The sequence below is a fragment of the Scyliorhinus torazame genome, chromosome 8 (genome assembly GCF_047496885.1).
Source record: "Scyliorhinus torazame isolate Kashiwa2021f chromosome 8, sScyTor2.1, whole genome shotgun sequence".
Lineage (NCBI taxonomy): Eukaryota > Metazoa > Chordata > Chondrichthyes > Carcharhiniformes > Scyliorhinidae > Scyliorhinus > Scyliorhinus torazame.
The window spans coordinates 66,864,519-66,880,430 of record NC_092714.1 but is presented as its reverse complement, the minus strand read 5'-3'; the positions used below and the strand labels follow the sequence as shown (position 1 = coordinate 66,880,430).

The 15,912-nt window shown below is 48.1% G+C and overlaps 1 protein-coding gene across 1 annotated transcript in view; it reads left to right on the top strand.

Annotated features, from left to right (window-relative positions):
- Positions 1–15,912, top strand: part of man1a2 (mannosidase, alpha, class 1A, member 2) — a 180,856-nt gene that overhangs the window by 149,114 nt on the left and 15,830 nt on the right. The window contains 1 exon segment of the mRNA XM_072513775.1: positions 622–737. Coding sequence (XP_072369876.1) covers positions 622–737 — 116 coding nt within the window.

The following is a 15,912-nucleotide window of genomic DNA, read 5'->3' as shown; positions in this document are numbered from 1 at the left end:
AGAACGCAACCTATACATCCAGTAATGTAGCTTTTACAGTTCCTGTGACTTTAGTTCAGTTTACAGTGCAAGCTTATCTTGATCATCAGCAAAAATTGTCAAGAAAGTATATGTATACTGTGCTTTGTCCCGGCTCACCAGTGATAAATTGTCAGTAGTGATCACCTATTCATGTTGATTAGACAGAATTGATAAGAATGTTGTGGTTTTAGTGAAACTTTCCTCACAAATGAAATGTAGGCAACTTTTGCCCCACCAAAAATAAAATTTACTCAGGCTAGTTACAATTGAATTAAATTCTTCAATTAGCAGTTGTTGAGATGAATTTATCAATTTTGAATTTCTTAATTATGATTTAGATAAAGCTAGCTCATCCTTTTAACTATTTAGAACTTTTAAACTCCAATTGTGTTTCTAATGAAAACATTTGAAATGCCTGCAATTACATATACTAATATTTCACAAAGATTTTTTTCAATTTACTTCATGTTCTTAGATTTGTTGCTTGAGAATACATGCTCCATTTCCAGCTCTTAGCCAGCAGCATATTATTGTCGATACTTGTATAGTACATCCACCTCTCGGGAATCTGTATTTTGATAAGATTACTTCTATTTTCAGGCTATTGACAAGTATTGCAGGGTAATCGGGGGATTTTCAGGTGTTAAAGATGTCTACTCTTCATCTCCAGCCTATGATGATGTGCAACAAAGTTTCTTCTTGGCTGAAACACTAAAGTAAGCACAAAAAAAACCTATTTAGCCAACTATTTAGACCTAGCTAGATTTTTTCTATTAGTTGTTGTAAAGGACTTTTTGAGTTTATGATATTAGTTTATAAAGATGATTTTCTATTGGACATAAGAATTGTTATTTTTCTGAGATGTCAATCCTGAGACATGAAGTAATGAAAAATAATTATATGCAGTAGGTTAGATATTGCCACTCTGCCTTAATAATGGGATATGATATATGGGCTGTACTTCCCTAACTGAGAGTTTCCCCCCTCCCTCCAATCTGGATTGTCCATTGTAAGTGCTCATCACTAAATAAAGCCACATATAGTATAGGGAACAACATTCCTTCATTGTCGCCGAGTCAAAATCCTGGAAATCCCTGCCAAATAACACTGTGGGTGTGACTTCAGTGGTTCAAGAAGGCAGCTCATCACCATCTTCTCACAGGCAACTAGGGATGGGCAATAAATGCTGGCTGAGCCAGCAATGCCAGATACCATGAATGAGTTTAAAAAATAAAAAAAGACTGATGTCTGAAAACAGCCCCCATGAGGTATTTTAACAAAAATTATCTCATTAGTGAGAGAAATATTAACACCATCTACAACTTCCTATTAATGCCATGACACCCTGACTTGGAACTGTATTCCATTCCATCACTGTCACTGGATCAAAATCCAGGAACTCCCTTCCTAACAGCACTGTGGGTGTATCAGTACCAGATGGACAACAGTCGCTCTATGGGGGTCAATGCAGCTCACCAGCTCACTCTACCAATTATGAATGGGCCACAAATACTGGCTTTGCCAACAATGTCCACACACCATGAAACAATTAAAACTACCATCATTATTAAATGAGCAGTATTGGCAGTATTTTTTAAGTTTTCATCTTTAGATTTTGAAAAATCTAGGGGGTGGGATTCTCCCTTGGCCAACACCGAAATCGGGAAACGTGATTGGGTGGAGAATAGGTTCTGATGGCCGAATCGTGGCGGGCGCCGATTTGACGCCAAATCACAATTCTCTGTCACCTTGATAGCGGCGTCATTACATTCCGGATAGCACATACAGCAAACACCGTTTGCATATCATTAGCGGGCCCAATCCGGTATTATCTGGGCCTCTTCGATTCTCCTCCTCCAGTGGGTTGGGTTCCCGACGGCACGGTTCACTTATGCTTTTAAAAGTCATGAAACTGACCTCATGGCTGATGAGCAAGAGAAAGAGGAGGTAAGACAGAGAGAGGTGCGACTGGGCTGCCAGGCTGGACACTGGCTGGGGTGGGGTGGGGTCCTGCCAGTGCCGGGGGAGGGGGGGTAGGTGTGACGGGATAACAGGTTGAGTCGCCGGGGTGACCGTCCACGGACTGGGGCGGTGTCCAGTCACGGACCGCCATTACCACGGCCTGCAAGGCGGCCATCTTTCTGCGCACCTCACTGACCACCCATCTTGGCCCCTGGTTCTGCAGAGTGACACCGGCAGTATGAGTGTCCCCACTTGACCCTCCGTCACAAGTCCCCCCTCCCCCATTCACACCCAGCCGCCCCCTGCATATATTTGAATTCAACCAGCAATGGAGGCCTTCCTGCTAGTCGCCGCAGCCCTGGGGTATGCCCTGCGGCTGTACGAGCTGCTGCTGCTCGAGAAGGAGGAAGGTGCAGCAGCAGACTGTGCCACAGAGGGACAGGTGGCAGATGCCCAGGATGGATACCCAGCAGCCCAACTGGCCGAGGAGGAGGAGGTGCCGCAGGATACCTCGCCTGTACCGGCAGCACCTGTCATTTGAAGACCTGCTGGACTGGGCATGTCGTTGAAGACTCTGGCTGAGCAGAAACACAGCGCGACATATCTGCCATATGGACACCCGTTCCCAGTGACCGTCACGGTACGGTCACCCTGAACTTTCATGCCATGTGAGTCAGGACCTGACCAGGATCTCGCAGATCTCTGTGCACATGTGCATCTGTGCTGTCACAGAGGCCCTATATGCCCATGTGGCTCAATCCATCCATTTCAATGTGGACAAAGCTCACCAGGATACTCTGGCAGCGGGCTTCGCCGCCATCGTCTTGTGCTCCGGGTCCAGGGGCTGATCAATAGGATGCATGTCCGCCTATGAGCACCTGCAGATGACAGGCTGCTCTACACCAACAGCAAGGGGTACCACTTAATGAACATGCAGCTATGTGACCTTCAGCTGCGCTCATTCATCTCTTTATCCCGATATCTGTGCAGTGTGCACAATGCCTTCATCCTGGCACTCGAAGATTTCTGACATGTTCGAGACGCCCACTGGCTGGGGGGTTTCCTCCTGGATGACGGGGGTTATCCATTGCGGTCATGGTAGATGACCCCTACCCAGAGGCCTCAGACCGATGCAGAGACCTGCTACAACGACACCCATAGAGCGACCAGGTCCGTGATCGAGTGGTGCATCGTCCTCCAGAACATTGTGCAGCCGATATTCTGGAGAAGGAGGAGGAAAGCCAGTCCTCGTCCGAGGATGCGGGGGAGGGTGGGTAGGATATGGGGTCCAGGCAGACACGGGACGACGTGTGCGCCAGGGCCAATGTGCACAGGACGCTCTAATCGCCGCCAGGTTCACCAACTGAGTGGGGGGGGGGGTACTGGCAAAGGGCACCAACACTGCATCCCACACCATCACTCTGCATGCACCCCTCCCCCGCCTGCAACCCCCTCGTGAAACATACCTGCCGCACTACGGGGTGTGGCCCTGGGTTGGCAGTAACACTGGGTCTGGCCCGTGGGACGGAGGATAATGGCAACCCGCTCTGCGATGAACTCTGATACTCCGCATCATTTGACAACGTCTGACTCCTGCCCACTGTAGCACTTTCCACTGTCCACCTGGGTGACCCCTGCATGCGAGCTGTCCAATCCATCACACTGTCCCATCAAATCCCTGGGGTGATGGTGGTGAGTGGGGTGGGGGCGGGGGGGGGGGGGGGGGGGGGAGGGAGAACACCTGGGACAACCACAACGTCTACCCATTTCACTTCCTCCCCCCTCCTCTGGCCAGCCCAGACCAACCCACCCCTCGCACCCACCTACCTGACAGAGCACCGAGACAGGTTGTGACAGTGGTAACAGGTATTTAATGTGACGAGATATTTACAAATACATGCCCTAGCCCCTATAACTAAATGTGCTTATTCGGTGTCTAACTGTCTGGCTAAATAGGCCCTAGCTCCACGTCTAGGTGGTTCCCCAGATGATACAGCAGGAGCAGAGGCGGCCTGCTGTGATTACCGCCCTGCGACCTGGGTCCCCATTGGTGGCCGTCTTCTGCGGTGACCAGGCCTCGATGGGCCTGGCTGCTGCTCGGGTGTCCCACGTGGCATGGTGCTGCCTTGTTCCGCCCACTGCCCACCTGATGCACCAGGGACGGGAGAGGGGAGTCCGAGGTGCTGCGCTGTTCCAGCACCTCCCCTGTGGGAGTCACCAGCACGGACCCCATCACCACCTACTCCATCGGGGTGCCCAAAAGCCCCCAGGCTACTCCATGAGATGGGAATGCGAGAGGAGCTATCCCCTGAGGCTCCCCCACCACCTGCCGCTGCTAGTCCTGGAAGCCCGCTCTGGTCTCGGCCAGGGTCCGCACGCTCGATCAATAGAGTACAGGGAGTGGACCATCTCGTCTCGGACTGCGCCACATCACACTGCAACTGTGCCACCGCCTTCGGGTTTGTGTCACATCAGCCAGTGACTGTGCCATCTCCCTCTGGGACTGGGCCACCTCCCTCTGTGTCTGCGCCATGTTGACCAGTGCCTGGGCAATATCGCCAACGTTCTCAGATATGGCCTGCTGTGATTGTGCCACGCTCAGGAGTGCCGCTGCGATTTCCAGGTGGCTCTGGCACATGGTTGCCTGTGAGATGGCAACCCTGACCTGGACCTCGGCCAGAGCCTCCACAGAATTCCCCAGGCCTTGGACATGCTGATCCAAAGTCAAAACCATCGTCCCCAATGCCTCACTGTGGACGCCACCCATGCAGTGTTGGTTTGGTTGGCACGCATGGTCGGCACCACCTCTGCTGCTGCACTCGGTTGGATTCCTCCAATTACATCTGCAGGTATTGGATGCTCGCCGACAACCCCTCATGCAGTCCCTGGTTCAGCACTGCAACTCCACGATTGATGGGATTGTCCATTGAGGAAGCCCAAAACCCACCTGGATGCAGCTAGTTCCTGGTGTCAGCCTGCCCTCCGACCATCCGCCCCCTCGCTGTTCCTACCTCCACCTGCTGTATCAGATCGGCTGTGTGGTGAACACCAGATAAGTGCCCCAGGATCCTCTTCGCTAAAGTGCCCAACCGATGTGAGTGTCTCTGGGATGGTGGAGGGAGTTGGAGACAGCTGTGCCGGGAAATCTGTATCATCCTCTGACTCGAGCTCCGGGGTCTCCTGAGTCTGGTGGGGGTCTGCCACCCGAGCTGCTCCCATCACTGCTCAGCTCACGGGGAGCTCTGTCTGTGGCACCGGCAGGAGATGCCAGATAGACCTGCCCCATCACGAGCTGCCCCTGCAAGACGCAAGATGATGCATGATTAGACCACGGGCCGGGGCTCATGGAAGATTGAATTCTAAATCAACATGCATTTTTAAAGCAACAGCTGCTTAATTGAAATACTTTCGCTCTATTATTGCCTAAAATGCTACGAATGTCTTCAGACAATCTCACTAATTGAAGCCTGGGCATACTGAAATTCTTGTTCCCAGGAGGAAACAATTGGCTGCATCAACTACTAGCAAAGGTACATCACTGCATAAGTACCTTTTTTTGTATGATCTGAAAGATCTTGGGCGGTATTCTCCGTTCCTGAGACTAAGACACCGACTCAGAATTTGTGGACTATCAAGGCAGAAAAGAGGCGCCACACCTGGACCGATTCTGCTACTGTTAAGGGTCTAGCACCAGTGCCACGTGGAACACTATCGTTGGGGTCAGTTTGGGGGTGGGAGGTAGTGTGGGTTTGGGTGATGCTGGGCTGGTGTGAGGGTGCGGGTGGTGTTGGTGAGGGTTTGCACACGTGTCACGGGGAGCCGCAGCTGCGTGGGGGTCTCGCTTCCTCGCCCGCGGCCAAACTCCAATTCGGCGACCTCTCTTTCCTCCGGCCCGCCGGCCACGTCCATGACCCTGTGCCACAGTGAGGGGCTGCAGGACAAGCAGTCCCCCTTCTGTCATCTCCCGCTCCTGGCAGTTGTGCATGCTATTCTTGGGGGGGGGGGGGGGAGGGGGATTCGCCCGTCCTCCAGGTGGGATGGGGGTTGGTGCCGGGGGCACAGTGCTGCCTACTCAACCTGGCAGCCCTAAGGAGGTTGTGCAGTTTTTTGCGGCACTGCTGGCCGGTCCGTACTACGTTGCCCATGGCGCTGACCGCCTCAGCCATTTGCGCCCAGGCATGGCGAACGGTGGTGGCTGGCAGCCTCCTTCCTGGGCCGGGTACAAGGTCACCTCCTCTCCTCCAGGAGAGTCTCCAACTTGGCATCCGTGAACCTTGGTGCCGTTCTCCTCGCTGCCATCTTGTTGGCTGGGATGGTGTGTGTGGGGAGTAAAATGTGTATATAAGCGGCTACAGCTTGTCAGCCTCCTGAGTGTCAATTGTGAAACTGGCGAATCCGTCATTGTTTCTCATTAGAATCGATTGTGTTCCACGTGGCACTGGTGCTAAACCCTTAACAGTTGCGGAATCAGTCCAGGTGTGGCACCAGTTTTGCTGTTGTGATAGTCCACAAATTCTGTGTCGGCGTCAATGCTTAGTCTCAGGAACGGAGTATCCAGCCCAAGATCTAATAATCTTTATTATTGTCAAAAGTAGGCAACATTAAAACTGCAATGAAGTTACTGTAAAAATCCCCTAGTCGCCACACTCCGCCACCTGTTCGGGTACACTGCGGGAGAATTCAGAATGTCCAATTCACCTAACAAGCACGTCTTTCGGGACCTGGGTCACTGTCTGTGCGGAGTCTGCACGTTCTCCCTGTGTCTACGTGGGTTTCCTCCGGGTGATCCAGTTTCTTCCCACAAGTCCCGAAAGACGTGCTCGTTGGGTGAATTGGACATTCTGAAGTCTCCTTCTGTGTACCCGAACAGGCGCCGGAATGTGGCGACTAGGGGCTTTTCACAGTAACTTGATTACAGTGTTGATGTGAGCTTATTTGTGTCAATAAAGATTATTATTATTAAACCCACACAGATATGGGCAGAAAGTGCCGATTCCGCACAGACAGTGACCCAAGCAGGAATCGAACACAGGACCCTGGAGCTGTGAAGCAACAGTGCTAACTCTGTGCTACCGCACAGATCTTTTAGATCGTAGAAAAAATAGTTCATATATGTACCTTTGCTAGTAGCTGATGCAGCCAATTGTTTCCTCCTTTATACCGAGTATATGGGAACAAGAATTTCAGTATGCCCCGGCTTCAATTATTAAGTGAGATTGTCTGAACACATTTGTTGCAATTTAGGCAATAAATAATAGAGCAAAAATATTTTAATTAAGCAGCTGTTTCTTTAAAAATGCATGTTGATTAAGAATTCAATCTTTCTTCCATGAGCCATGTATGTTGAAGCTTGTTGTAGCCACGTGCATTGTATGAAGTGGCAATGTCTACATTACAATCATGTTGTAGCAAAATTTTAATTATTTATTCCTTCAAAGGATTTGGACGTCGCTAGTTAGGCCAGCATTTATTGCCCATCCCTAATTGCCCTTGAAAATGTGATAGTGAGTTGCCTGCTTGAACTGCTGCAGTCCATGTGGTGCAGATACACCCACAGTGCTGTTAGGGAGGGACCTCCATGAATTTGTCTGATTGACAGTGAAGGAACGACAATATAGTTCCAAGTCAGGATGGTGTATGGCCTAGAGGAGAACTTGCAGGTAGTGCTGTTCCCATGCATCTGCCTTTGTCCTAGGTGGAACATATTACAAATACCGTATGAAATGTAATGCCTTAAAGAATAGCATGATTAGGTTTAGGGAATGACCATGCGCTACTGTATTTTAGGTCCTGGTGTAGTTTTTGTTTAGAAAAAGTATATGTATGATTTAGGTTTCTAAATGCCAACAAAAATATTCATATCATATTTCTGAATCCTAAAAAGCTCACTTAACTCGCTTCATAACCTTTTATGTTTTCTATATTCCACGGAATACAAGCTTAGTTAATGAAATCCCTCCTTGTGATATAACCACTAGTGCCTTCATAATAAACTGGTTAATCTGCACTGCAATGAATCCTTTCTAAGATGAAGTACCCAAAACCATCCAGAACTTGAGGTGGCCTAAGCAGGGCTTTTATAGCACTGTAGAAAAATATCTTAACATTATAATCGAGCCCTCTAACTATAATTCAGGATAATTCCTGGGATGGTGGAATCGTCCCCTGAGGAGAGATTGAGGAGACTGGGCCTATTAAAAAAAACCTCAAGATTTTATACAAACGAGGGATGATCTCGTTGAAACAGACAACATTCTTACAGGGCTCGAGGTAGATGCGAGAAATAATTTTCCCTTGACTGGTGGGTGGTCTAAAATTAAGAGACACAGTCTCATTAAGGGGTAGGCCAGACTGAGATGAGGAGAATTTTTTTTAATCAGGAGGTGGCAAATCTTTGAAATTCTCAGCCCCACAGGGCTGTGGAGACTCAGTCTTTGGGTATGTTCAAGGCGGGATCGATCGATTTCTAGATATTGAAGACGTTAAAGGATATAAGGATATAGGGATAATGTGGGAAAATGGCATTGAGTTAGACCATCAGGCATGATCTAGTTGAATGGTAGAGTAGGCTCGAGGGACTGAATGGTGTATCCTGCCCCTATTTCCTATGTGTATCAAATTGCTAGCTCCATCTGCTGGTCACTGAGCTAATGTGTTGGCATTACATTAATAAAAAGTGCAGTAGGTTCTGATTACTAAGAACCAAAATAAGCAACAGATTTCAGTGGATGGGCATATTTAGTCAGTGTGTTATGAGCCTTGGCCAGACCCCCAAGTTGTTGAGATAAAGTTAGGAACCAATAATTTGTTTAAAGTAGACAAAGTTTGAGATTCAAGACACTTGCTAATATAATAAAACCAAAAGATTCCACGGGTTTTGAACAAACAAAATTAAACATTGCAAGGTCAGAAAGATAAAACAATTTACAGTATCCCTTATACTTTAACATTCAGGCTAAGTATGAGGTACATGCGAATTAACAGACATACTGTGGTTTGTTGACACACTGCACTATACAATAAATGATGAATGCAACCAAAACCAATTCCATGGATTTCTCAACAACCAGACGTTAGTTAGAGAGTGAGTCAACCAATCTCACTGAAAGTCCGTCTCACTCCAGGGTTTTCAGTGTTCACCTTCGAATGTCTCGCCTTCGGGTTCTCTCTGTTGCTAACTTGTGGTTGGCTCTTAAATCGTAATTTGCTCTGTTTGTTTAACCTTTGCTCTAGAGTCGCCAGGTATCTTTATGATACCGCCTCGAGGTTCAAGTAATGATCAATAACTCAACACACCAATTAGTAAGATTCAAATCAAAACACATTTATTATACACCGTAAAGCACTACTCGTGCATAAACTCTACTTTCTAGACTATTCCTATCACTAAAAGGCCTATACTTAGCTTCGGAATTGGCCCACCAGGTCAGGGGAACAAATGGCCTTTCGTTCAGGTCCTGAGTCTGCAGGATTCAAAAGCTGGTATGGACTTGTAGCTAGGAGCGCCCATCTCGTAGCGAGCGTTGACTGGAGACTTACTTGGTTGATGCGGCAGCTTAGACAGGTCACTCTCACTGGTTGATTCGAGTTGCTGAGTGACCCTGCCAAAGAAGGACGATTTGAACTTGGGGGCTTTACTTTATAGTCCCCAGGGGCTTCCCGCCCTGCGGGGCAGACCCCGTACTTGGTTCCAAGTGATTGGACTACTTTCCGATCACTTGGATCGATTTCTCCAATGCTGGAGCGGTTCCTGATCGCTGGGCGGTCCCTAAGTGTCCGTTGGCCTTCCTTTGTCTTGGCTCCTGCTGGCGCCGGGGAGTCTGGCTTGGCTTTATTCACCCTAACTGTTGCCATTGTGCGTTGAAATCGCTCATTACTATGCAGATGGCTGCTGCATTACTACGCAGATGGCTGCTAGTTTTAGTACTGTCTGGTTTCTTACAGGTTCCAATACACATGATTTCTGTATTTGCTCGTCTTTGCCTGTGTTGGCTGAATTTCCCTTCAGCCTTTGCAGCTGGACTGGTGGCCTCGTGGTTTGAGGTATCAGGAGGTGACACAATAACAGATGAAAACAACAAAGAATGTGGTTGCGGGCGGGCAACTGTGCGCAGTGCCCGTCTGTTTCGCCGCACAACAGAGCCATCAGCGATACATACAAAATACGATCGAGGAGCAGCCTGTCGAACAACAACAGCTGGAGCTGACCAGTCTCCATCAGGTAGCTTGATCCGAACAGCCTCCGCCGGGGATAGCACAGGCAAATCGGTGGCATGAGCATCATAGCCCTGCTTTTGCCGGTCCCTGAGTTTCTGCACCTTCTGCAGCACCGAGAGGTGATCCAGATCAGGCAAGTTATGGCTGGAAGAGTCGTCCGCAGGTCCCTGTTCATCAGGAGATGAGCCGGTGACATGCCGGTAGACAGAGGGGTTGCCCTGTACGCAAGCAGCGCAAGGTTGACGTCGGAAGCAGAATCCGTGGCCTTGCAGATGAGCTGCTTCACTATGTGCACCCCTTTCTCAACCTTCCCGTTGGACTGTGGGTAATGTGGGCTGGAAGTGACGTGATGAAACTGATATAAGTGGGCAAATCTTGACCATTCTTGGCTGCTGAAGCAAGGACGATTGTCACTCATGACAGTGAGTGGAATACCATGCCTGGAGAACGTCGCCTTACAGGCCTTGATGACGGTCCTTGATGACAGCTCTTGGATGTGAGGTCCGAGAGCTTCATGACTTCTGGGTAGTTTGAAAAATAATCAAATGATTAACACATAATCACGACCATTGGCGTGAAAGAGGTTGATGCCCACCTTGGACCACGGGGAGGTCACGATTTCATGCTGCTGAAGCGTCTCCTTGCTCTGTCCAGGCGCGCACCCTGCTGAGATATCTGGTCACTTATGAACGTAAGTGTTGACATGTCAAAGCCACACTTGGCCCTATTCAGCTTGAGGCCATTGGCATGGACACGGCGGAATACCTGCTGGAGACGAGAGATGTGCTCTTCGGGGGTTGTGGACCATATGATAACGTCGTCCACATACACATGAACCCCTTCAATGCCCTCCATCATCTGCTCCATGATTCTATGGAAGATCTCCGAGGCCGAGACAATGCCGAACGGCATACAATTATAGCAGTACCTGCCAAACGGTGTGTTGAAGGTGCAGAGCCTTCTGCTGGACTCATCCAGCTGTATTTGCCATAATCCATGTGATGCATCTAACTTTATGAAAAACCGGGCATGTGTCATCTCACTTGTGAATTCCTCCCGCTTCTGGATTGGGTAGTGTTCCTGCATTATATTCTGGTTGAGATCCTTGGGATCAGTGCAGATGCGCAGCTCCCCCGAAGGCTTTTTTTTTTACACATACCATCGAGCTGACCCAGTAAGTCGGTTCTGTAACTTTGGAGATGATGCCCTGGTCCTGAAGATCCTTTAGCTGCACCTTCAGGTGCTCCTTCAGTGGAGCCGGGACCCAGCGTGGTGCGTGGACCACAGGCGTGGCATCAGGCCGTAGCAGGATCTTGTACCGATTTGGCAGAGTGCCCATCCCATCAAACACATCCGGATACTGAGCGAGGATGTCGTCAGTGCCGGCTTGAAGATCCACGTTGGGGGAGGTCATTGTGTAGACACGCTGCACAAGGTTTAGTTGCTTGCATGCATGTGCGCCGAACAGGGAGGCCCTATCTGGCTTCACGATTTCAAACCTTAGCCTTGCGTGAATGCTCCTGTTGGAGACGAGCAGATGGCAGGATCCCAGTGCTGTGATGGCATTGCCGTTATAGTCCAGGAGCTGGCAGGCTGCTGGAAGGATCTTGGGTGTCTTTTTGATGTGGTTGAAATCTGCCTGTGAAAGGAGATTGGCAGAAGCACCTGTGTCCAGCTTGAACTGGATAGAGCATTGATTTACTTGCATCACCGCAAGCCATTCGTCCGCCGAATCCACAGTGAGAATGGGCAGGCTCCGTGATGTCGGTGAGGCATGTTCACGTGTGGTAATGATGCCCACATGGTAGGGGGACTCCAGGCAATCGTCCTCTGGATTCGTTGTACTGCCAGGATCAGAATCCTCTAAACCTTGTTGGACACCCCGAACGTGCCTGCGTTGGAATTGGGAGCGCTGGCCCTTGACTGGTGGTGCAGACCTGCACAAGGCTGCATAGTGTCCAGGCTCTCCACAATTTAAACATCGCCTGCCTCTTGCAGGGCAGTGTTTCTTTAAGTGGACGGTGCCGCAGTTCAGGCGCATCATGACGTTGTTGCGCTCCGTGCATCATCGCACCTGCGCAGTGTGGTGATCGGCCGCTTCGTTATCCCATTCGCATCGCGCATGCGTGGGGCTCCGGGAAGAGCGCGCGAAGTGGTCGCTTTCATCAATGCTGAGGCACTGCATCCGGGCGATGGCCTGCACACACTCTACCTCATGGGAGGCAAGTTTCTCATTTTCAGCCGATTTGTATTGGGAATACCGATTTTTGGCGTGCTCCTGCACTGTACATGTTTCAACCGCGACTGACAGGGTCATATGCTTGATTTTTAAAAGCTGCTCGCTCAGAGGATCAGAGTGAACTCCAAAAACGATTTGGTCTCTGATCATGGAGTCAGCAATGTCACCAAAGTTGCAGGACAGCGTTGGTCGATGGAGATTAGTTAAGAAGGAGTTGAAAGATTCATCTTTACCTTGTAGGCGTTGTTGGAATATATAGCGCTCGAAGATTTCATTGGTGTCCACTTCACAATGACTATCAAACTTGTCCAGGATGGTCTGAAACTTTGTCTTGTCCTGGCCTTCGGTGAAGTTAAACGAGTTGAAGAGTTGGATGGCTTGTTCCCCCGCAGTTGAGAGGAGAAGCGCAATCTTTCTTGTGTCAGACGCACCCTCGAGGTCTGAGGCTTCGATGTACAGCAGAAACCTCTGCTTGAAAGTCCGCCAGTTGGCACTGAGATCGCCGGAGGTCTGCAGCTGTTGAGGAACCTGGATCTTCTCCATGGTGCCGGGATACATTTGCTGGTCGTCACGGGACAGATTGAGGTAAACCACCTAGGGATAGCAGTCTCCTGTTACCATGTCGTGTTAAGCACACTGAGATAACACGGGCTGCAACTGGATGCAGCTATAACTGAAAGATACTCCAGACCTTGAAGTTAGTTCAATTTGATTTATTGAACCTGTCACACAGTTAGCTCAGTTCTCGTGTGAGTTAAACTCTCTGCTAACCAAAGTGTGATTACTCTGTCTGACTGAACCAGATGAGCTCTTAGCCACATGCTGTAGTTGTTATGTGATATATACACCTGACTCACTCTGTAGACGTCCCCAGTGGAAAGAGGCGGAGTGCGAGTGCCTCGTGCCTTTTATAGTGGGAAACCACCCCCTAAGTATTCTGCCTGCTGATTGGTTATGTCCTGTTCTCATGTGTTCATTAGCTGCCTATCTGTATCGCATTATGTGCATGTCTGCATATTGTTATCGGCGAGGCGTTTTCAGAACCCCGAAATGTATCATGGAGTTCAACCAACCTCTCCCTTTAATGTATTTGTTGCTTTTCCTAGCACACGGCTTTTTCCCTAGGTGTGAGATTACAATTATGGACACATTGGTTCTTAAACACAAAACACTGTTTACTCTATGAACTCAACTTAACATCTTAAACAAACATTGGATCTCTTAACATCCCTTACATAGAATATTTACATAGAATTTACAGTGCAGAAGGAGGCCATTCGGCCCATCGAGTCTGCACCGGCTCTTGGAAAGAGCACCCTCCACCCTATCCCCATAACCCAGCAACCCCACCCAACACAAAGGGCAATTTTGGACTCTGCGGGCAATTTATCATGGCCAATCTAACTAACCTGCACATCTTTGGACTGTGGGAGGGAACCGGAGCACCCGGAGGAAACCCACGCACACACTGGGAGGATGTGCAGACTCCGCGCAGACAGTGACCCAAGCCGGAATCGAACCTGGGACCCTGGAGCTGTGAAGCAATTGTGCTATCCACAATGCTACCGTGCTGCCCCTTACTTCAAAGATAACTCAGAAAATATTGCAACAGTAAATAACTCCTTAAAATGTTCCTTCAAACCTCCAAGAGACTTAACATCTTTAAACAGTATCACATCAGGTTAAAGGATATATATATTTTCTGTAGAATGGCAGAGATATATTAGCTTGGTTGACTTCAGCTTCAGCGCCTTGTTTTTTTCCTGCAGCTCTCTGGACACACAGACACACACAACCTGCTTTCTCCAACTGCAAAACTAAACTGCAAAACTTGCAGCTCTCTGGAAACACACAGACACACACACTGCTTTTTAAATTGCAACAAAAACCTGCAAAATGACTGACCTGACCGGAGCTCTACCCACTATGACATCACTGTTTTCACAATATCATGACATACAGTATCCTAGAATTTCTGGGGAAAAGATATTAATTGGGAGAAATCCTAAAGCCAATGAAGAACTTTTGATATATTGTTACTGTTGTGAGGTGGGGAAGCGTGTCAGCTAATTTGAGCACCGAAAGATCTTGCAACCAACAATGATGATCTGTGTTCCTAACTTTGGTTGAGAAACCTTGGATAGGGCACGAGAAAACTGGCCTACTCTTCGAGGAATTGTGCTGTGTGATCTTTTAGCTCTGAGATTTCCAAATTCAATATCTGTTTAATTCTATTTGAAGCCTTTTGTTTGTGCTTTTTGTCTACTTTGCCACAAGCAACAATCGTTGGAATACTGTGGTAGTTTCTGGTGTTATAATGCCTTCACCACCGTAGGCCTGCACCTGTCTACCAACATCAGGTACAGCAACTGTTGAAAATGCAGGCAGCCAATAAAGATAGAAGGTGGTGGTGTTGGGATGGGCGTGGGGGAGAGGAGATAAATTCCATCTATTGTATGTGGAAACTGAAATTTGAATCCATTGCAAACCTGCACAACTAACTGCCAGCCAAGACATTTTGGAAAGATGATCAGCTTTGTAACGGTGATCTCACTTTTCATAGTGCTTACAGGTCACTTGGGCAATTGATGGTGCTTATAGAACCATATCCCAGTACAAATTGCCACCTCCAGGAAAACTTGGTGGGTGTGTATTGTGGCTAAGGCAAAATAGAAATCTGCCATCACTAGCATGTTTTGTATGGCTATAGTTTCACTTGGATATAGTTCAAACCATGGTAAATTAACAGACAGTGCTGTCATAATAATTGGCTAAACAAGCACTTGATAGAATTTTTGATTTGGGACTGTTTTAGTTTCATCTTCTAGATGAAGGATGGATCCATTTGTAAGGATGATGTTGTTTGAGCCGTTGGTCATTTTCACCTCATCTAACAATGATTGTTTGTTTTCAGACCTGAGAAATGAAATTTATTTGTACAATTATGCAACCTATCGCGAATGCATTTGTTAATTTGTCATTATCACTGAAGGAAACAATTTACACTTTACTATTCTTAGCTGACAGCTTTACGCGTTTTTGAGTGAAAACCTGTTTTGTCAACAAGTGGAGGCAGCTGAAAGGTCTTTAGGACTATGCTAGTTGAAAAGATAAAATCCTCTTGCACCATTCAAAAATTCTGTTACTTAGAAAAAGAGAACATCTATGAGATATGAAATTCTAAAGGCAGCTTCACCAAAAATGTTTGAAAACCTTCTGGAAACCTCCGATGCAGAGGTTTGTCTATACAATGTACATGTTCCAATTTCATTAAATGTTTCCTGTCTAAAAGTTGTACTCCACTTGCTGGTGTACCACTTCTTGCAAAACTGAGTTAAACACAGCAGGGTGCCAGGTTTCATCTGCAGTCTGATATGTAAACTGATCACTGCTGCAGTGGAAGCAAGAGGTGTGACCTGAAAACTTAAGTATCTTACTTTCATAATTAGCTTGGTTCGTAATGGCAATGTTTT